General features: G+C 26.4%; 1 protein-coding gene across 1 annotated transcript; it reads left to right on the plus strand.

The window, feature by feature from the left end:
- Positions 1-713: 713 nt before the first annotated feature.
- LOC100198425 (uncharacterized protein C19orf47 homolog) lies at positions 714-24384 on the plus strand. Its single transcript, XM_065805481.1, has 8 exons — positions 714-810; positions 10474-10540; positions 10666-10726; positions 19595-19675; positions 22762-22951; positions 23158-23475; positions 23675-23754; positions 23831-24384. The coding sequence occupies exons 1-8, from the start codon at positions 807-809 to the stop codon at positions 24020-24022; spliced, it is 993 nt and encodes a 330-aa protein (XP_065661553.1). The 5' UTR covers positions 714-806; the 3' UTR covers positions 24023-24384.
- The last annotated feature ends 463 nt before the right edge of the window (positions 24385-24847 follow it).

The following is a 24847-nucleotide window of genomic DNA, read 5'->3' on the forward strand; positions in this document are numbered from 1 at the left end:
CGTTCTAAAATCTAGAAGTTAAACTATAAAAAGTGTAAAGAACTTTTTAAAAGTTTTTAGCTAATAAAAGTATTTTATACTATTTTTTATGCTGTTTTTTTACCATCATGAATACGAATGAAAACGCTTAGAAACAAATATACGAGGTTTTATATACTAATATATTTAGTTATGTCATAACTTATGAAATTATTTTAAATATTAATTTAATTATTATTTTGTTAAATAAATAGTTTGTTAGACATATTGTGGATTGTTATTGTTTTTGCTAATGCTTTTTTTTATTATTATTTTGTTGTTAATAATTTTTAATACTATCATTATTAATTATAATATTGTTTAATATTATTTATTATTAATTAATTATTATTTTTGTAATTATTGTTACAAATAAAATCATATTATTTTCAATATTATATCTAATAGTATTATTGTTATAATTTTCCTCATTATTTTTATTTTAATATTATTATATGATTGCTATTATTATTTAGTTGGTGTTAACCTTAGATTAGAACTTATAATATTTGTAAATAACCATGAAATGTAATAACTTTTATTTCAAATTATATATTGTTATTCTTGTTATTGTAGTTTTAGTATATTAATAATATATTTAGCTCAAGTATATTAAATGATGACATATGAAGTCTTATAATTTTATTAATGTGAATAAGTATTTAATCAATTTATCAAATAATTTCTTTAAAATATTCATTTAGCAAAAAAGTGCATATTAAAAGTGTTTCACATTATTCATATTTAAATACAGAAAGATAATTGTTCAATATCGACTCACTTACATTATGGGTTAGTTATTATTTTTTGTGTTGATAAAAATATAAAACTAAATGGTTTTTTTCAATAATTTTTTTACTTTATAAATTAAGATTTTTTTATTATGATGAAATTTTTTTAAATTAAGTAGTTCTGAAACTTTATGCAAGTTTTAATTTGATCTTGCACAAAATAAATCCCTTACTATTTCTCAATTTTTCTACTAAATCAAAGATTTTTTGGAATGAAAGCAAATAGCTATACTAAAATAACACAGTTGTTAAAAAATTAGGAATAATGTATCTAAAACTACTATACAGCATTATCTAACTATGATAATTCTTAGAATGGTTTTTGTTTTTGTTAATATAAACACCAATTTTATATTTATTGTATTTAAAATAAATCCAGCTCTAATAAAAAATGACAATGTTTCACAATGTATTTAAAGTTTTTTAACTTTTTTGTTTATAAAAGAGAGGTACCATTGATTCTATTGATGGGTGTCCAATTTCCTTTTCATAGGCAATGAGCAATGCATATAGGGCGCCATTAGTCTATGTCATATTGTAATATAAGTCGAAAACCAAGAGCACTATATTTAGCAATCTATGTTATTAACACTAAAATAGTCTTATTTTAAGTTTCTGGATCCAAGGTCTTGTGCAACAGGATTAGGTCATGGTTGATTTTTCCTTTTTTTTTCATGCTTTCTATGGAAAATGCAATTGTTACAAAATTCTATATTGATAGCAAAAAAATATTGAAAACTTAATAGTATCTATTATCTAACTTAACAGTATCTATTAATCAAATGTATCAAAATGAATGTTTCAGAGATATATAATATCAGTCTACAAAATTCTTATTTTGTACTTTTGATTTTTCATGTTAATCTGAATACCAGGTGTGATGAGTTGAGCTTTTTATTAGTTATTAATCTATAACTAAGGTTTTGTTATGAAGTGGATAAGTAAAGTAGGTTGGGGGTTCTTTAACACTTACATTTTTTTTTTCCTAATGTTAATTCACCTCCCCAAGGGCAAGAAGGCCATACATATGAGGAGGCTATTTAATTATGGTTATACCCCTCTCTCAACTCTATAACTCTGAAACACGAACCTTGACAAACAAGGTCACTGCGCAGAATAAATTTTTAAGAAATGTGAAATGTAGGCTTCATATATATGAGGCCTACAGATAACCCAAAGTATGTTGTAATTAGTTGTTATTGCTACATAGTATTTACCAGTGTTGCAATTGGTTGTCTGAATTAACTGCAAACACCTGATTGACACAATCATATTATTGAAGAAGGTTAAAAATCTCATTAGCCTGAACTTCTTGATTGAGTTTCAATTATGTGAAGCTGGAGCAGCTGGAGTGGTTTAATACCAGTCTATCATTTGTAACAGAGATATTTTTCTGCATAAAAATTTGCTTCACAAGTTACTATGTGAAACATTAATCGTGTGCTTTTAATTATCTATGATTTTTTTCTTTAAATGTAAATCTTTTGAAAAATTCATACAATTAATTTTATAAAAACAAAACTTTCAACAACAACTGCGTTTTCAATAAAATTAAAAAAGTTACTCATTAAATAGTCATCTAAGTTAATAAAATTGATAATCAAATAAACATACAGAAACTTACAGGTGACCAAAATACAAATATACATTTATATTAAGTGACTTACTGGTGAACCAGCACCACGCTAGAGGTCCATACAGAATACAAATTTACATGTATATTAAAAAGCCCACTCACTAAACATCATCAGCGGTTTTGTGAAGCAGTTCCGCTTCCTATTAATAAATAATTTTTAACTTTTTAGTTTAACCATAAAAGTTTGCTTTCAAATAATTTAATGCAATAAAAACTTGCTTCTAGTTTGCAAAATACAAAATAAAATTATAATTTACTTAGAATGTAATATTCTTCATATATATTAATTTATAATATGTTATAGTAAAATAAACTGATGGACTTGAGTAAAATATAAAGTTAGTAAATGTAACATAGTCTGCAGTTTGGATACTGATCATTATAGACCGCTATTTCAGGGGTTGGGTGCATCACTATTTTTTCAAACATTTTAAAGACACTAAAAGAAAAAAATTGTTATAATATTTCTCTAGTAACTCAATGTTTAAATTATTTCTTTTGTTTATCTACAAGATGAATTGTTTTAAATATTTTATACTTTGCAAACTACAAAACCATACAATGGTTATAAAAAAATATTTACTTTTTTATTTATTACAGAGTTCAACTACCATTAATTTTATTAGAATCTTGTTGAAATAAAACATAAATACTTGAATAAAGAATTATATTATACTCTTTGATAAATTAAAAAAAATTTATTTCTTTACTAAACGAGCATTAATACTAAGTTGTTACTTTCTATAAAAATGAGTTGCCTAATTTTATAAAAAAATATCAGAGAGTAGTTTAGAAATAATTAATTCTAAATGTAATTTACTTTGTAGTAGTTTGTATAAGTTTTTTTCTTCATTAAGAATTCATTAATATTTTAGTTAATTTTTTTAGTAATTGTCTCCCGTCAGTCAAGTTTTTTTTTGCGCTTTCTGAAATGGTCTCAAAACATCTAAAAAACTGTGACTATGTTGTTGCAACTAAATATTATATGCAACAAGATACAATATTAAAAACAAGATTCAGTCAACACTTAACAAATAATTTAAAGACAATTAAAAAGAGTTCTAGGAAACACTTTTCAAAGACTATGACAGAAATGTTGTCTGAAGCCATAAAAGAGTTTAATTGAGAAATGACTTTAGCAACGGAAGCCAGAATGACTTGGATGCCTAACAATTGATTAACCTGTTTAACTGGAATGGCTGGTTTAGTATTGCCATTAGATCCAAGAATTAAATAGAAGAAATGGTATTAGTAAATAGTTTAGCCTTATTCTTGGAAGAGGTAATAAGTAATAAGATCAGTCCCATAATTTAGAGATTAATTGTTTGACTTACCTTTGTTAATGACAATGTTGAATATTTTCCAAAAGTCTTTAGAGCCTAAGTTCTAAGATAAGCTACAAGATTCAGTAAACTAGAAATAATAGAAAGAAAAAATAATAAAAGCATCAGACTTTTTACATTAATTTCTTGCAATATTAAAAAGGTGTTTATTCTAGTGTTGTTATGACTTATAAATAATTCGACTGTCAACTTAATCAACGAATAAATTTTTTAAAGTGGACTAAAATCGGCTAATGCATTTTTGAAATCAACTAAGTTGACTAAAAGCTGATATAGTCAAAATATGGGAATAAACTTTTTTTTCAAAATAAATTGTATTGAAAATATTAAAGCAATTTATATTTGCTTTCTATTTTCTAACATCATATCATTTAAATAATAATAGAACAAAACAATATGAGAGCATAGCCAGTTAATACCCAGAGCACACTTGCTATACTTACTATAGGGATCATACTTGCTAAATATCAAAAAAACTATACAATCATATTTACAATATGATTGTACAGATGACAATTAGAAACAAGCTGGGGTGGGGGTGGGGATGGTTTTTTATGTTTAATATTATTGGTTACTTTAGGCACAGTTTAAAGTTTTAGTTGTATTAGACTTATCCTATAGTGCTAAAACTTAAAATATTGTCATTTTTGGCCAAATGAAAAAGATTGAAGAGTATAGTGTTATTTTTATTATTTTTTTAATTTTATTATTATTATTTTTTTTCACAGATTAGTGACTATTGCCTTAGTTTTACATACAATGCAAATTTTTTATTTAGAACGCAATCCAAATGGTAATTGTTTTGCAGTGCAAATCAATTAAAATTTGCATTGCGTTCTACATAAAAAACCAGGATAATGGATACCCTAGCAAGTGAATTTTAACTTTTTGCAAGTGTCGCTTTTTAGATCTGTTGACATTTTATGTATTGGTACATTTTTTTTTTAGAATTATTCTTCTAATTTAGGGTTTGCTTTGTTTGATTCCACTTCATGTAATTGGAAAAATTCATCAGTTGTTAGATATCTTGCCAACTTTTGCTTGATTCTTGGCCCATGGGGTGACTAAGTTTTACTTTTCTTTAAACTAAAGTTTTTTAGCAAAAAAAACTAGAAATTAGTTTAATATATGCCCTCTGTATTGTGTTGTTATTTACACTTACTATTATGCAACAACATCTTTTAAATTAATTTAAACAATAATCAATAGTTAACTGGTAAAAACATTTAATCTAATACATGTCAATGTTACTCATATGTCAAAGTAACCCTGCTTTACCTTACAAGCCAAAAGTTTTTAATGTACATTAAAATTTTTTGGCTTGTACAATATATTCTACACTGCTATGAATTTATTGTTTAAATTTATTCTATAAATTAACTAGATTTACAGTTTGCATTTCATCATCTCGATATTATTTTTATCAAGAGAATAGTTGTCTTAATTGCTACAAAGTTTATTAAAATCCCACTTTTTAAAAGGTATCCACTCATTCTATTTTGTCACAATGTACACTCTAACCTTTTTTGTTGTTGTTGTTCGGAATTATAGTTTTCTAGTCAAAGGGGCCTCTGCAATCAAGAAAGCTACTACTTTAAAAAAAATTAAAAACCAGTTATCAAAATTAAATTAATAGTTTCAATCTATTTCACTAGTTGCAAAATGATACCCTCAGAGATAGTAAACGACCGGGGCTGGTATTTGACCCGGGCTAAAGCCGGGTTTATGACTGGGGTTGTATAAATGTTGGTGCATATTGATATGATATATAAAAAAAAGTCAATATGCACCAATGTTTATGCAGTACCGTCCGTAGAACCAGCCTTGGCCACAGTCAAATACCAGCCCTGGTCATTTACTACTCAGAGATACCAAATTCTTATATGTAGTATTCATTCATGTATTGTTCGCCAAAATTAACTCTTGCACTGTCAGCTATACCTGAAACTAATTTTTTAATTTAGTGTTGGGTATTTATTCAACAAAATAAATCATCTAATTGAACTCTTTACACTAGTAGTATTTAAAATTGAGTCACTGCCACCAATTTGTAAAATTTCCAACAACTTGCTAGCCACATAACTTGTAAGCTTCTGCATTACGGGTGACAAAGTCTTTCGAAGTCGAAGTTTCGAAGTATACATTTGTAACTACTAAAATCAAAGTCAAAGTTTCGAAGTCAATCAAAGCAAATTTGGACTTGTTCGAATTTTTTTCCGAAGTATTTCAAAATTTTTTCGAATTTTTTTCGAAGTATTCCGAAATTTTCCTGATGTATATCAAACTCAGTTTTAGACCATTTTTAATGGATTTAAGATTGTAAAAATTAAGCAAAGCAGAAAAGTAAATATATAAAATTTTTTTTAGATTTTATTCTTTGTAACAACTATTATTGCTTGTAAATGATTTGTATTACAATTTACAGATGTACAAATTAAGTTTAATCATCAGAAATATCAATGGAACCACTGTTTGTTCGGATCCTCTTGTTTTGTTGTAGTGGAGTGACTGCAGATTGATCTTTTTGGTAAGTAGTGGTGTAGTGGTAGAGCGCTCGCTTCATAAGCGAGAGGTTCCGAGTTCGATCCCCACCACGTCCCTGGTAGTACCGCGCTCAACTTGTTTCTCCGCGCAGCGGCCTTGTTCGTCAAGGTTCGTGTTTCGGAGTTATAGAGTTGAGAGAGGGTTATAACCACAATTAAGTAGCCTCCTCATCTGTAGTGGCCTTCTAGGCCTTGGGGAGGTGAAATAACAAAAAAAAAAAAAAAAAAAAAAAAAAAGTCTTGGATTTCCTTTCTGTTTCTTCTTCTGCTGTTTCAATTGTCAAAGCAGATTGTGCATTATTCATCTTTCCAATGTTGGTCTTGAGGTAAACAATTTTATCAACATTTTGGGGATCCAATTTTGTTCTTGAATCAGTGACCACTCTGCCTGCAGCTGAGAAAACTCTTTCACTTGATGCAGAAGTTAAATGAATGGCCAAGTATTTTCTTGCAACTTGGGAAAGTAGTGGAATCATTTTTGCATGGGTTTCCCACCACTTTAGGATATCAGTGTTTGAGGAATCGGGGCGAGGGAGACCTTTGTATGTGTCTAACTCAATTTCAATTTCAATTTTTGACTTTCCATCCTTGAACAGAATTTCTTCTCCAGACATTTCTAATGTCATTTTTTTAGCTTCGTCAAGGTCAAAGCCAGACCCTGTCAGATTAAGGGAAGCATTCCTGATTTGAGACAAAAATTCTTGATGACTTGGATGCTCATTCACCAACCTGTCCTTGAGCCCTTCCAAATCATCATACTTTTGTGGCAGATTGTATGTCTAATTGAGCAATGGAGTTTAGCTTCATCTGAAGGTTGATCAGTTTGCTGCAGGCAACATGAAGTGTAGGATGCTTGTCAGCAGAAAAGGCCTTGCTGACTTTCCGGAATGAATCCAAGATGGGTTGAACTTCTGCCAAAAGTAAAAACTGACTCTCTGACGGGGATGACATTAGCAAATTTACATTTACCGTCTCTCAATTCTTCAAGGACTTCTCTCAACCGAATTACAGAGGTGATTATCATAGACTTTGAGTTCCACCTAGTCAAGCAGTCTGTGATGATCTTGACGTAAAAAACTAAAAATAGAAAAACAAAAAATAAATATTAAGTGTCACAATTATTTGCATGTGTGAGGAGGAGGAGGGGGTGGACAATATTTCTGTGTTTAAAAGATGTGTAATGTTAATTTTTACCAAATACTTTTATTAAATTAAAAGTTTCAATATTAGACCAAAATATTATTAATATTACCTTCATTTTCTTGACACTTTTTTTTTATGTCATTTTGACAATTTGAATTTCTGTGAACCTTTGCAGAGAGATCCTGGGCTTGTTTGATTGCCTTGTAAATGTCGTTGTCGTCTTCCTCAGAAGTTTGGGACGTCCCATTGTGGCTTGAAGACCTAAGAATTTTCTTTTCATTGGTTTTTTGCAGCACTAAGTTAATCAAGTGATCAGCGCAAAGCAGAGAGTCTGTAATCTCTTCTATTTTCAGAATTGCAGCCTTTATATTAGCTGCTGAATCGTGCACAGCAATCCTTTGAGTGCTGGCTCTCAGAAAAGAAAGGTCTGTTTGCATAACCTATCCAAAGCTTTGGCTACTATATGGCTGGCAAGCAAGAACAAACTTTTTCAGTTCAAAGTTTTTGTTGATGAAATGAAGTGTTGCAGATATGTAAGAATCGTTGCTTCTGCTTGTCCACATGTCTGTCGAAGCCCCAAGGCCTTCACAGTCATTGAGTTCTCTAGCCAATTCCTCAGAAATGTATTGCTTTACCTGTCCGTAAAGCAATGGGAGTTTTGTCTAAAAAATAAAATAATAATAACCAATTAAATATATATAATGCCAGAGTTTCAATTCAAATTACAATTATCCATGCAAACGTTTTTACAGCAGTAACTTATTTTTGACAGCAGCATGCTGTACTAGGTAAGAATTTTACACACACACACACACCTTAAAAAAGTTGTTGCAGACTTGATCGTCATCCTGGGTCCCCTTTTGGCCGCATACTTTTTGAATCCTTCCGTCTCAACAATGTTGAATGATAGGGAACAGCTCACCAACAGCTCAAGTAGGTCGAAATCATAGTCAAGTTGGCGCTTGTCAAAAATTGAAACTTTGGGCTGAAAGTATCCAACAATTGAATTGTTAGGTGTGGATTGGGCTGGCAACAACTTCTTTTGTTTGTGTGTTTTCAGAGGAGTGTTGTTTGATGGACTGTTGATGAAATCTGAAAAAAATTAAATTGAAACAGTTAAACTTTATTTATGAGCATCTAAAGCTTTATAAGAAGATTGGACATAACAAGGGTCGCCTGTATTTTAAATTTTCTTACCGTCACGGTTCTTTTCATATTCGTCCACATCAACCAAAGCTTGGTGAAGTTCCAATGAATTCGCATCATCTTGCTCAGTTTCTGCTAGCTCAGAGGCTACCACTCTTGCAAGAATTCCTTTGTGACACTTTAAATGAGACCTTAAAGCACCAGTTGATGAGTTTTTCATTTTTAAAATTCCTCCGCATTCCTTACACTTTCCAGAAAGATCACGCTCACCTGGAGGTGCGTCATCAGGAGCCTTTATTTTGTCAAACTCTTTCCACAATGATTTTGTTAAAGGAGCCATTTTTTAACTTGTAAAGAGGTTTTTTTTCAAGTTGCTTAACTAAATGTTTCTTGATAATATATTGAATATTTTTTTATTTACTCTGATATTTAATCAACTAAAGTTGTAAATTATTGTTTTTGTTAAAAACTTGTATTTACTAAATCTAGATCTATAAATTAGTGCTCAACAAACCATACTATCTGCTAAACATTTATTTAACTTTGAAAATATAAGCTTCGAAAAATTAAAATTCAAATTTCATTACTTTGAAATACTTTGATTGTACTTTAAAAACTAAGTTGAACATTTTACTAATTACTTTCCATTGGTTACAACAATACTACAATAAAACTAGAAAAACTCCTAATTAAATTTAATATATATTAAAAAAAAAAATCACTTCAATGAAATGGTAAACAAAATTGATACCTACGGCTACTCATTTGTAAAAAACACCGCTCTAACCATTGCCAACCTTGATATTAACTTTAATTTAGAAATTATTTACATAACAAAAACATTTCAAAATTAATTAGTTTTTATTCAATATACAATGTGCAATAAGCAAAAAATAGCAAACTTTTAATTAAAAAAACTTTGAAAAAAAATTGAACTTTGAAAATATAAACTTCAAAAATTGAAAAATTCGAATTTCATTACTTCGAAATACTTTGATTGTATACGCAATTATAAGGACCATTTTGTTCAACTTCGAAAAAATCTAATTCTGTATTTTCGAAGTCCATATTTTTAAACTTCGAAATTCAAAGTTCGAAAAATACTTCGATTCTCAAAGTTTTTTGAAGTAAAATCTTTGTAATGCAGAAGCTTAATAACTTGGCATCCCATTGCACATCGTGCAGTTTTTGTGCATTTTATATATAAAAAATTACAATATTTGATTTTTTTCAAATATTTCTCACTAACAGTACATGCACAACACTTAGTTCAAGCAAAGCTTAAGTATTTTCTATTACTATCAATAAAGTAATGTTTTTTTGCTAAATGAACTATTATGAAAAAATATTTTTTTGCTAGTTCCCACCACCAGCAATAAAATATTTTTTAATAATAGTTCATTCTTTACAAAAGAAAAAACTTTTAAATTTGTTTTAGAAATCTTTATATTAGGTATGCAATTTTCTTTTTTGATCCAATTTTGGAGAGTGTGGTGTAGTTAAAGAATATATCTGTGGTAATATATATATATATATATATATTGGAATGCCAAATAATTAATTTGAGGTGAAATAACAGACTTGTAAATTTTAAGCCAATATTATTGATAAACAATAAACAATATTATTATTAAAATGTTAAAAAATATTATGAACAATCCTAATGAATATTGTGTTAATAATTTTATGGAAATATTTGTAAAATTACTTTCTAATTTAATTGTTAATCAAAAACCAAATCAAACTGAAAATGAAACAAAAATTTAAAGCTGTATAATTTTGTCCTTTTATCTTTATATTATTAATTTTTTTTAATGTAGTTATATTTAAAATATTTGAAATATTTTTTTTAGTATCTTCTCAATCAAATTGGGAAAGTTTCTTTCGTGAGGCAGGAATACCACGAAAAATTGCAGAAAAGTAACTTTTTATCTTCTTCATTGTTTTATTGAATTCATAAAGTATTGTTGCCTTTTTTTTGCAACAATATTCTATGACAATAGAATGCGCCGTGATATATTGAGTGCATTTTATAAATTTTTTAGCTATGCAACAATATTCTATGACAATAGAATGCGCCTTGATATGTTGAGTGCATTGGACAAGGTTAGTTGATTATATATGTTTTTAATTTAAATATGTTTATCATACTTTATCATACATAGTACTATATGATAAAATATCTGATGACATAATATTTTTAAAAAATGTTGTTTTTTCGAACTGCCCTAGCCAGGTTTGCGGTAAAATACATTTGATCAAATACAAATATGTTAATTTAGATTTCCAAATACAAATACAAATATTTGTACTTCAGGTTAAGAAAAAATGTAAAGACTTTTTCAAGATAATACTGATAAAATGGTTTACTAAGTAGAAGAAAAAAAACAAGTCTTTTAACAAATATCTCTTAAAAATGAAAAAAAAAACCCAACAACCATTCGGTATTTCCCAAAAAAACACTGGTTAACCTAGCTTATGGAATTGCAAATACATTCCAATCAAATACAAGTTCAAATATTTAAGAAGTTTTTATTCAACTGCAATATGAATACAAATATGTAAAATTTGCCTATTTTGACTAAATACAAATACAAATATGTATTTAACCCCAACCCTGACCCTAATACACTCAATAAAGGTGAGGAATAATAAACAAAACAAAAATTTGTTAAAATTTGTCATTTCAACTTAATCTGTATGTTTTAAATCAGACAATAATGTTAAAATGTTTAGCCCGTAGCATAGTTAAGTATAACAGTTTACTAATTGTTGTCATTTGTTTTTATTTTGTTGTTTTTTTTATTCATTCACCTCCTAAAGGCTAAGGGGGCCACAATTATGTAAATGTGGATACTGTAAAGCTATGCCACTTGAAAAAGATTGCCTTTATTATGTTAAAATAAATATTGCTACAGGTAATATAAAATATTTAAAACTTATGTACGCGATATTAATAAAAAAGTATAATACAATTCTTAATCATTGGATAAATAATATATATTTCGTTGCAAAAAGTAGGCTAGTTTTTAATATCAAAATCTTGATAAAGAGTTATACTTACGATTGCTAAAGATAACTTGTGCTAATTAGCTCTAAAAATCAAATATATATCTTATTTTTAAATGCATTACGAATATTTTTGGAAATTTAGTCAAAAGTTATACAAGTAAATATTATTTGCTGATTGTGGGAGAAAGAAAAACTTATCTTTAAAAAAAAAAAATATCTTAAAAAAAAAAATGTACAATAACGTCTCATACATGAACCGCATGAAATAAATGATCAAGTCTGTAAATTGCGACATATATTATAAAGACTCTGACATCCAAAGTAAAATGAGGAAGGTGAACTTCGACTAAAACAACAATTTTAGCTTTTTGTTAATATGCATTTATTTACTTTTAAACTAAAAAAGTTGAACCCAAATGTTTATTTTAACATTTTTTAAAATATGAACACAAATTGTCTCAGCTCTAAGGGATTTCTTTAACAAGCATGTTAATAAAACCAAATCTGTTTCTTTGTTAATGTTTTATTATTAATTTATTTGTTTATTTCAAACATCTACTTCATTCTATAAAAGTTTATTCCAAATGTCTAATTCATTTTATGAAAGTTTAATGGCAATTTAAAGGCTTTAAAGTTAATTTTAAAGTTTTTTTAAATTTTGGTTATTTTAAACAAATTTTTATATTTCAAGGAAGTTTGAATAGCCAGAAGTTTACTGTATGTATTATTCATTGTCAGTCCAAATAGATTATTTATTTTTTATTCATTTCAAAAATAGATTAATGCTCAAGTAAAACCTGAAAATCAATCTTTATTAGTGTATACTCTGAAAAAACGTTTAAATAGTTTAAATTTTTAAATAAATATTTAGATATTTTCACCTTGGTTGGCAGTAGTATTTATTAGTAATATAATTATAATATAAGTATTATATTATAAAATAATATTTATATAATATTATATTATAATACATTTTGAATCTGTAATAAATTTTCTGTTGTTATAGTGACTTAATAATAACAATCAATAATTTACTAATGATTTTAAAAATAATATTTGGTTTTGTTAATGTCTTATTGATTTGTTTGTTGTTGTTTTATTATTGAAAGTTGTATTCAGATACTTCATATCTTTAAAAATAGGAATTCTCAAGTAAATTTCTGAAGTTAACAAATAACACATATATTTCTTATGTTAAGAAATATATGTTTCATATATTTCTTGGTGTGTTACTCTTTTACCACCTAGCATCTTCCTAAATTACAAGTAGCAGGCTCATCTTATCTACAGGTTAATCATCAGTACGTTTTCTTAAGTTACTGAAAGGTCTCTGTTGCTAGTACTTGTAAACAATGCACTGTAAAACTTTTTAAAACTTTTCACTTCTAATTTTAAAACTGCATCTTGAAATCATTGTAAGAAAATATATTTCTGAAGTATGTTTTATGAAATAAAATCAATCAAATCTGGATATAAATTTAGATAATTGAATTTTTGCTGATGATACCTCATTGATGTCATTCAGTTTCTGGCAGATAATTTTTAAATCACACCAATAAAATCTTTTGTGTTAATGCCAGCTGTATTTTTTAAATTAGTGATATTCTGTGATATACATATTCTGTGATATACATTTTCTGTGATATACATATTCTGTGATATACATTCTGTGGCTATTTCAATTCTTGTATTCCTTGCTGAGACATATTACCTTGAATGGTTTTTTGTATATCATATTTTGAAAAGGTAATTCTTCATTCCAATCAATTTTCGTTTGTGTGCTCCAATCTGAATTTGCATTATAATGTTTATGGGTTTACTGTTATGATATCACTCAATACTTTGTTTTTTGTGAAGGCTAAAATGAAAAATTTTACTTCTGATATCGATTGTGCTCTTGAAAATGCAATGTATATTTAAAATGTGTGAAAACAGATTCAAGCAAAGAAATTGCAATGTGTTTAAATGACTGCCTTTGTGATTTGTTGATAATCATATCACATGCATTTATAACCAGGGCTTGAAATAACAAACTTTGTTCCCGACAGTCTGTCTGAGAAATACTTTGGTTTGTCAGACATGACTGATAAAATTCAACAAAAATATTTACTTATTTTGTCTTTATGTTAAAATAATTCTTTCTGATTTATTATTTAAAAATGATATGAGTGCCAAAAGTTAGTTGGAATTACTGGTTGAATATTTGAGAAGTTTTAAAAAATAAAAACTTTTAAAAGAATAGAAACATTTTTTTATTAAAGTAGTAATGAATAGTCGTATTATATTTCTTCTCATTTGCTTAAGAGCTTACTTAAGAATTTGGTGATAACTATTTTTCTTTAATTTCTTAATATTTAAACCGATGTCTACTAATTTTTTATTAAAGCAACTGTCCTTGACTCGATAATAAAAACTTGTGTTTTAGTTGCACTAAATTTAATGTGATAATTTAAATCCAAGTAAAAAGAAATTATTAAAAACATAACAAGTCATGCTTACCTCTGTTCAAGAAACATGTTGCTCATAAAATAAATTCTTGAAGTATAATTTCATCTTTATTTTTTCTATAGTAACTTGAAAAAATGGCATACTTTATTAACAGATCGCTACAGTGTATTTAACTGCAGTCATAGTATTTAACTAGTCTGGAAACATGGACCTTTTCTTATAACACTTAGGTTCCTATCTATACCAGTGCTCATCCTACTTTAGAGTGCATCAAATTGTAAACATTGTATTTCACTTTAGAGTGCATCAAATTGTAAACATTGTATTTTGCTATAGTTAAGTTGCATATATTCTGGGATAAATATTGAAATCCCAGGAGCATATTGTGCTTGTTTTGGGTATGTGCATATTTGGGTATGAGCATATTGTGCTTGTTTTGAGCATATTGTGCTTGTTTTGGATTGCATATATATTTTGTATTTCAAATAAAAATAATGAATATAACATAAAATAAAGACATTAACAGTTAATAAATGTAGTTATGTGACAGAGTTTGTAATAGTTTGAATATGCTATATGAAAATATGTTATAGATGCAAACATTTCATCGATTTTATAACTAGATGTCTATAGATATAAATCTTTAGTACCATATATTCAGAGTATATTTATTTGAAATGTTTATATTTTATACAAAGTTTACTTAGCTGGATTAGTTAGTAATTTATATATGACTATTTACATTATGTTGGTATCTTTACTAAAAACAAGAAAGTTCAGGTACATTTTTATAATTTTAGTTTAAAAGCACTTTCTCCTGAATCAGGCTCTATAAAAATGTTAGGAATTTCTACCTTAGGGATAGATTTTAATAAATTTGTATAGCACATAATCAAACAGAATTTAATTTAAAAAAAAAAAGCACAGTGTAACAAAAAAAAGGTAGTTACAGAATTCTAGTTTCAAAATCTATCTTGGGTATAAGTTTTAGTAATGATTTAGTATCCATTATGTTAAATGCAGAAAATAATTATATCACCTTTTAAGAAATTATTTTAAGAAAAAAAACATAAAGTTTAAGGTTATCTTTAGCTTAAATAAGATATCCCATAATAATTTTCTAGTTTCAAAGTCTACTGCAGTGTATGATGATACACTTAACTAATCTAGCTAACTTTACCACAACTGGTGCCACTTCATGACAAATGTTTCTTTTACTTTTACAAATTTGTTCACTAAACACTTTAAAAAATATTGCTTGTAACTTGCGATAAAGTTTTTTGCAAATCGCAAGTTGTTCAAAATGCATTTTAAATGATTCATTTATACCTGATCCACCACATTAAAATAAAACAACTTGTTACTGTCTTATTCAAATGTGATTTATCCAACTTAAAACATACATATAAAAAAAAGATATTTGTAGTTTGATGGTATGTTTACACTGTGGAACCATATTGCTTATATACTCTATAAAGACAGAGAGTGTAGCTTTTGTATTTTACCTAAAATTACTTTTGAGCATAAAGTTGACGCCATATTTATTAAGGATTGTTAAACCTGCTACCTAAGTGATAATAACTATATTATAATATAAAGTTACTACACCATAAAATTATTATGCTGCATCATAAAATTATTATACATTAAGTGTTAAATTTACTACTTCAGGAGAAGTTTATAATATACCCAATAATATTTTTTTTTAATATGTGGCTATGAAAATAGTAGGTTTAAGTCATATCACTTCCTCTTTAATCTCCTTGTTCCAAAATTGACGGTGTTTTTAAACAATTTTCTTAATTTATCAATTTTGTTTACTTTTTTAAATTTTGAATGCTTTTAGCTTATATTTTGCAAAATAAAATCTACAAACTTGTATATACAGAGTTAAAAAATCATGCACATTTAGGAGCAAGCAAATATGATTAACACTGCTCATGATACAATTTAAACATGTTTAAATTGTATCATGAGCAGTGTTTATCATATTTGAACTTAAGCTATTAGTAGGTACCAAAAACATTCTTACTAAGTCATAGTAAAGTATTTTGTTTAGTAATGTATTGGGATACATGCTTAAACGTTATAAAATCATTGATAAAAGAAGTACCTTAAGATAAGCAAAGACAAGATTTGCTAGTTCATAGCTTAAAAAAAAAGTAAAATTTTGCCTAAATGGTTTTAAAAACAACGTGGTAAAAATTTTTATCATTTCCATCAAATGAATTAGTTTTTACTAGAGATTAAGCTATAATGACTTTTTCTTGAGATACTTGAAATAATTTTACTTGATTTCAAACTTTTAAATTCAGCTTATAATAGGGTACCATAATAAATACCATAACTAAATACCTTTCTTCAAAAATCTTTTTTATATATTTTTTTCTGTTTTATAAGCTCCGTGTCAAAAAAACTTTGTGATATACATTCTGGGGCTATTTCAATTGTTTTAGAAGCTCTGTGTCAAAAATTTCTGTGATATACATTCTGGAACTATTGTTATAGTCCTTGCTGAGACATATTAACCTTGAATGGTTTTTTGCATATCATATCATTAGGAGTCTCTAAAATCCAATAGCATCCCTAAACAGTAGTATTAAGGTATTACACTGTATTACATCACAGTGTTGTCATATCATGTTACGCTGCATTACACTGTGATATAATTTATTTAAGCATCTATTTTTTTCAAAATTAAATTGTATAATTTTTTGCTTTTTTTTCTTACTAAGTTTTTGTTGAGCCATTATGGTAGTCAAGCCAAAGTGTTTACATTTATTAATTTTATTTTTTAAAAAACTATTAATACTAATATTAATACATTTATAACGCAAATGATATTAACTTGTTTGTTTAATTAAAATTCCCTTCAGCAGATTTTAGCTTTTCTCCATAATTTTTGCATCCTATGTTTCTTTTATAGTTTATTCAATATTTTTTTTATTTGTAATGAACAGCTTCCCCACATTGTTCTGCATAGTTACCTAGGTTTATTCTATTGTGTTGGCATATTTTCCAAATTGGTTCAAAAGTCCAAAAACATTGTTTGCACACTTATATCAAATGCCAGACTAAAATTCACTTTTATTCACAAGTTTAAGAAGTGCTAATAATTTTTGGATATTGCTGTTATTCTCTGAGATCGTCTCTTCAATAGCAAGAATATAGCATTTTTTCATTCCAGAATTTTTGTATATATCAGGTGACAAAAAATTATTTTTCCAATCTAAAGCAATAATAACTTTCAATAGATTTTGACAAAAAATATTTTTATCATTGCATCAGAGTTATCAGCTGTATTCTTGACGTAAACTATTTTTGCAGAACTCTAAAGTTTCTAGAGTTTCCTATAATTTAGTCATTTTAATATTAAGGCTTGATTCTTTGAAATTATTGTGTAAAGTAGAACATAATTTATTTTTTATACACATTTGTTAAATACATTTGTTAGCTCTATAGAATTTATAATGAGGTCTAATTTACTTAATTATCTAAAGGTGTAACAACTGTTTTAAAAACTTTATTTTTACCTTGACAGACTTTAAAATTTTCAAAACTTAAATTAAATTTTACTAAACTTAAAATTTTTTGTAGAAAATTTTATCGCGATCATAGTTCTCTTTTTAAAATTGAATTTGTTCTGGATAAACATGAACAAAAAACCATGTGGGCGAGATGAATGTTTTTCGAGGGAAGAGTAAACATGCTAATGCACTTTTCTGCATTAGGATGAACGCGGCTAAATTAAAACATAAATGAATATTTTAGCCTTGCTAAAATATTTATTTATGTTTTAATTAATGATGATCATTAATATGCTATCCATCTAAAAGTTTTTAAAACAAAAATGACTCATACTTACTTCATAAAACGCAAACAACTTAAACTGAAGAGCAACTGCGACTTGCAGTAGAACAAATCAAAAATATCACTCAGTAAAGCTTCAGAGGCATACAGTATACCAAAGGCAGCTCTTCACAAGCATGTGCACAACAAAGTCCAATCACATGGTAGAGGTGCAACTGCCATGCTAATTACAGCGTTAAAATTTGTTCTTGTTTCAGTACTTATTACTTTAGCCAATTAGGAATTCAGCAGATGTCATCGGAATAATTGAAGGTTATTTGGTATCTACAAATCTAAGTCATCTGTTTCCACCAAATGATATACCAGGACAAGAATGATATTATAGTTTCACTAAACAATGGAGTCATAAATTAAGCATCAGAATAGCAGGCAATATTTCGTCTCTCAGAGCTTCTTGTTGTACCAAGGACAAAATAATAAGTTATTTCAATACACTTCAAATACAATTTCTTATAGCAAATATCAACAATAGCACTTAATGCAACTTGTGGAATTTTGACGAAATTTGATTTTTTAGGCAATCAAAGTAAACAGCATATAATTTGCAGGCTTGGTGCTAAACACCCTTTAAAATTGGTTAGTAACTACAAAAAAATTAATTACACAGTCAGTAATTGTGTCAATGCTACTGGTACTATTCTGTCACCATTTGCAGTTCAAAAATCAATATCTTATCTGTACAAGGACTGGTGTGTAAGGGAACACCAAACACCATATTTATGACATTCCAGTCTGGTTGGATGTCAATGGAATCAAGTCAATGGAAGAGAAATAATTTATTCAATGGCTCATTACTTCCTTTGCAAACTTTGGTGATTTAAGTGAAGAGCAAGGCGAAAGATTTCACCAAAACATCAAGGAAATGGAAAGAAGATATCAGGGAAGATGGAATGTCAACATGATAGCGGACTACTACTGGATGTTGAAGAAAGAATGATCCTGAACGAGTCCACAGCCGGAAAAGCAATAAAAGAAGCTTTGACAGCAAAAATGTTCTTAAAAGGACTTATAAGCTGAAAGAGAAATGTAAGTGTTCTTGAAATATAGTTTAGAAGTTGATTTATACATAAAATAAAATTCTATAACGTTTGAAAAATATTAAAAATTAGTTGAATTTTGTTATTTTTTTATTTTAAAATAATCCCTTTTTTGTGAGAAAACCTGACGTGATATAAAAAAATGGATTGCATTTTCGAAATCAGCGATGAGATATACATAAAAAACAGTTGTAAAATTTCAAACAACTTTTTTAAAATTTTTTTTTGCAGACCTGTGTAATTGTTAAAACTAATACTCCATTAGGCATTAATATTTAAGGTTATTAATTCTTTGTTAATGTCTCATGAATTGTTTCTTTTTTTTTACTAGGTTTGGTTGTAAATATATGATATATATATATATATTTTTAAATCTTGAGTATAAAAATCCTAAGTATAAAACTGTAGTAGTAATTTTAATGGAGGTTGCATGCAATAGGTAGTAAGTTGCGTGCAATAGAACAATAAACTTTTAAGATAATTATTCTATATGATTTAAATATTTATATAAAAATTTTTACAATTACGCCAAATCACTAATTACACCAAACACGTTTTATTTTTGTTACATTATTTTAACTATAACTTTAATATATATTTTATGTAGGATGTACTTCGTGACCTTGGAATTAAAGCTGTGGGTGATTCTATTGCCATTCTACGTTATGCTAGATCAAAACAAACAGAGGTTTAAAATATTTCCTTCTTTTTAAAATTGGTTTTTAAATTATGTTTAATTTTTTTCATTTAATATTTTCCTTTTAAATAATTTAATATTTTCATTTTTTTTTTTTTTTTTTGAAAATTAAAAGAAAACAAAATATGTTTGTCTAAATTTATAGTTATAATTATTATATAAATTTGATTATGTAATAGTTATTATATAACTAGCTGTCTGGACCCGAAAAGTACAGGTTATGGTGAGTCACACACTTTTTCTGTACTTATTCTTTATAGGTCTCTTTCCTTCAATGTTTTTTAGTTAATGATAGAAAAATTATTTATTTTAAAATCTAATTTTTAGGTTTATGACTAAAGTTCCTTACTTTAAAACTTATATTATATAAGTTTTAATAATAATATATAATATATTATACTAAGATATAATATATTATATATTATTATTAAAATAATAATATATAATATATTATATATTATTATTTACACCTTCCCTTTAAAAACCCCTCCCCCTTTAGTTTAATAGGCAGGTGAGAAAAGTTAGTTAAAGGTAATCTAGATACGTCTAAATCTTAAAACTGATTAAGCCGATATACAGATCTATGAAAATACTGAAGAACCGTTTGCAAGATATAAATCATAAAAGGACTTTATATAACGCCATGTAAAGTAAATCAATGATAGTTGGTAGAACACTAAGGTAGAACTAAAGAAATAAAATATCAATAATAAAAATAAAATAATAAAAAGTAAACATTTTTGTAATACATAATCATTGCAGTTAAATATGAAAGGTTTCATGTTTAACTGAAATATCTCTAACACAAAATGTCTTTTGTGTTAGTGATATTTATGTTATTAACATGTTTATGTAGTCAAATTAATTTATGTAATCATTAAAATATTATAATTTGTTAATTTTGATACAATTTATTAATATAACATATTTTCTAAATATTGTTATGTATTGATATGTATTTATTGCAATGCAGAAATACATAAGTGGTTAAAGTATAAGAAGTTATAATTTCTAGCTTAATTTATATATATATATATATATATTATATATATATATATATATATATATATATATATATATATATATATATATATATATATATATATATATATATATATATATATATATATATATATATATATATATATATATTTGTTTAACTGTTAATATATAAATATACTATTAACAGTTAAACAAATATACTATAAAATAGTATATTTGTTTAACTGTTAATATTTAATAATTAATAAAAATTTAGTATTATGTTATGTTATAACAGTTCTAACACATTTTTAATGATTAACTTCACCAACATAATTTGGTTTCAGAAGATTTAACTGAATTGAAAAAAGTGATTGAAATCACTCGAATTGTATCATACTCCTATCTAAGAGCTATATAATACGTTATATGTTGATTTAAATATGCAATATTTTGATAAAAAGATATCTTATTTACAGATAAGTTGAACAAAATTATTCATTTTTATTTTTCTTTCTAACCTCAAAATTTAAAAAATAAAATTCAAAAACTTTTTTGCTTGATTTTACTCTACTGACTAAAATATTTTTTTTAACTACAAAATTCAATGTGCAACTCTTTAAAGTTTTTTGAATTATCAGATTTAAATTTTGAAATATTTTTATGTTTACAAGAGATATTTAAATTGAATTGATGATTTTTAAATTGAATTGATGTTTTACGATTCTTATATGATCTGTTTGATTTCAAAAAGTAAAAATTACAAATTATTTAGTAAATTAAATTACAAAGAAATCTATAAGAACAAACAGGGGCTCAAAAAAGATATTGTTGGGGAAAGTCTCTACAATCTTTTAGATTAAAGTATTAAATAAAACAAATTAGGAAATAATGATAAAAAGGTTTTTCTGTTGTTTTAATTAAAAATTTCAAAACATTTGTTGAGTCAAACTTTTTCATCTTATGTTAATAAAATAATATTTTTTAAATGATCAGAAAATATCCTGCTGGATGGATTTGCATTTATATATATATATATATATATATATATATATATATATATATATATATATATATATATATATATATATATATATATATATATATATATATATATATATATATATATATATATAAAAATATAAATATAAATATATATATATATATATGTTCTTTTTATTATTATTCTTTTTATTATTCTTTATTTTTTTATTTAAATATTTTGAATTCTAACGGTTCCTTTATAATTGTGCAATTTTTTTGTTTTTATGTATACTATATAATTTTTCTAAAGAATTTCAACATATTTTGATTTATTTTTTTATGTGAATTAAGATTTCATACATTAACAGCAAGAAAATGGTTTAGCTCATATTTAATTGAATAATAAAGTTTTTATAATGATTTATAATTAGAAAAGGAAAAAGTAGAAACTGACTGAGGAAGAGTTAAAAAATTAGAAAACAAGAAAATTAAACTCTGAAAATAAAACAAAAGGAAAATAAAAAAAGTTTTTGACAGCCTAAAATAATTAATTTTTCAAATAATAAATATATATCTAGAAAATAATAATTATAGATATAATATAAAAGAATTATTAAATTAATGTAAGAATTAGAATAAAAAGAAAATAAAGCGCGAGATTAAGACAAATAAAAAGGATAACGTAATAAAAGTAACATTTTATAACTCACACCTAAATCGAAATCCCAAACCTTGGCTACATGTATCTATATACATATTTACGAAAAGAGTATTTTGTATTATTTATAAATCATGTTCATCAGGTATTTAAACCATATTTTTAAAAAAGGTTAAGTTCTGAAAAACGTTTTTAGCGTTGAGACGGAAAAGGAGCTGGATTTGCACTTGGACAATATGTTGCAGGGCTATTTTCCATCTGCTAATATAATATTTGGGCGATTATTTTATAAAAAAATTTTGTTTAAATTTATTTCTCCTAAGTCTTATTTAGATATCTCTTCAAGTTTTATTATTATTAATATTCACTGTTTATTATTATTGACATATTGCTAAGTTTTACTGTTTAATATTAACTTAATATGTTTTGTTAAGCTTTGCTATTTGTTATTTAGATGTCTCGATACCATTCACCTTCTCCAGAAGTTGCTATCAAAACAAAATTAGTTCCCAAAAAAAAAGATGCAAGTTTAGTAGCAACCAGTACCACAAGTATGCCAAATGTTTCATCTTCCTCTTTGGTTAGTTCTGTATCATCAGCAAATCAGAGATCAAACGATGTTGTTGACGTTAAGGAAAGAACTTGTAGGTGTTTTTAAAAGATTTCTATATTTCACTCATATTGTTATTTATATTTTATGTAATTGTTATTTGCGTTTTAATTGTTATTTAGATTATGCAATTGTTATATAATAATTATATAATTTAAATATTTTTTAAATTAAACAACTATTATATAACAATTAAAAAATTCTTTAAATGAACAGTAGTAAAAGTGTTTCAACATTTAGCTTCCAAGCAAGAAAGTTCTTCTAAAGTCAGCTCTATTACTAAATCAAAAACCAGTAGAAAAACATTGTCAGATAGATTCTCTGAATATGAATCAAGTACAAAAAAGAAAAAGGAGGAAGAAGAAGAAAATGAGAAAAAAAGACTCGAAGAAGCAGCAACATTAAAACAAAAGACTAAAGGCACAGTTTTTACAATTCAGCTCCCTTCAAAAATAACTTCAAAATACCCTAAAGAATCTAAAAAAGTAACAGAGAATAGAGTAACTGAGTCGAAAAAATTAACAGAATCTACACAGAAAATAGTGACACTTATTCCAGGTAAGCTATTTTATGCGATCTTTTTGGTGTCATTAACACTTTTTGTAGCCGGCTTGTCAATCAAGTATCGTTAGTTCCCCCCCCCCTCCTCTCCGCCTCTCCTACTCTCCTCGCACATTTTAAGGAAAAAGGTGCTGTCAGAAGTATCTTTAAATGATTTACCCTTAGCAATTGCGTTGTTTTATGTGTTTTTTACTAGCTCAAGGAAAGACTTTGGACCGCAAGAAGCAATCAACTTCAATATTTGATCGCCTTGAAAAACCGCCTATTTTAGTTCAGGTAAATTACTGAATAGTTTTCAGATTTTGGTCTTGTAATTGTAAATTTTGGATGAACATAGAGTTATTTTTTTTAGGCTCAACAACCTACAACAAATAAATCCGCTGTTTTCAATCGCCTCGGTTCAACGAACAATGATTTTTCGACTTCGGCCTCTGTCGAGGCTTCGTCAAGTCGTGTTTTAAAAAAGTCTTTGAGCGTTGCTCCAACTAAATTAATACATTCTGTTGAATCGGGAAGCGTTTTTGATCGACTCGGGAAGAGATAGAAAAGTTTTTTAAATTAGCATAATATGGGATATTAAACTTCCTTGATTTTCCAGCCTTTCTCGTCATTTAATTTCTCGTCATTTGATTATTAATTTATAATTAAGACGAGAAAGATGAGTATTTAAAGTTTTTAACTTGAATGATGTTAAAATTTTTAATACCAGAAAGTTTTTTAAAATATAAATTATCATCCTTTAGAATGAATTTTGTAATATGTTTATGACATCTGTACGCAAAATTTTTAATTTTTAAGTCAATTTTTGCAGAGTTATATTTTAGTATCTGTAAATTTTAATACAATATTGTTAGTTTTAGAAAAGTTTTTAAAATTTTTAAATAAACACGCCGACAAATTAACAAATATTTTGTCGAAATTCTAAAAATAAACGCAAACCTCTCCGATTCCGATGAGAATCAAAAAATTATCTTTTTTTTTTTATCTTTCTCTGTTTTAATATAATATAAGATTTTACAACTTCGTAATATAAAATTTCAATAAATAGAATAAGTAAAACAGATAGGGGCTCAAAGAAGATGAGGATGACAGTACGTTATCGCAATCTTTTCATAGAGCCCCTATAACAAGATTTCAAAAAAATATCGTAATATGTTACAATATGCGTAATAAAATTTCAATAAAATATCGTAATAAAACGCGTAATTCGCTAATAAAATTGATAAGCAACCAACAAAAGTAGAAATAAAACAAAAACAGATTTATGAGAAATTATTCAAAGTATCATTAACCAAAAACGTTTCTTATATTTTAAAAATTTCTTTTTTTGTTAAAAACTTGTATGAACTTAACGAATTTACCGTACCTT

The sequence above is a fragment of the Hydra vulgaris genome, chromosome 09 (assembly GCF_038396675.1).
Source record: "Hydra vulgaris chromosome 09, alternate assembly HydraT2T_AEP".
NCBI classification, from domain to species: Eukaryota; Metazoa; Cnidaria; class Hydrozoa; order Anthoathecata; family Hydridae; genus Hydra; species Hydra vulgaris.

Bases quoted from the DNA above. Each gene is read 5' to 3' on its own strand.
- LOC100198425 (XM_065805481.1), top strand. The intron at 10,541-10,665 runs GTAACTTTTTAT...TAAATTTTTTAG, and splicing joins CCACGAAAAATTGCAGAAAA to CTATGCAACAATATTCTATG. The intron at 19,676-22,761 runs GTTTAAAATATT...TTTGTTATTTAG, and splicing joins CTAGATCAAAACAAACAGAG to ATGTCTCGATACCATTCACC.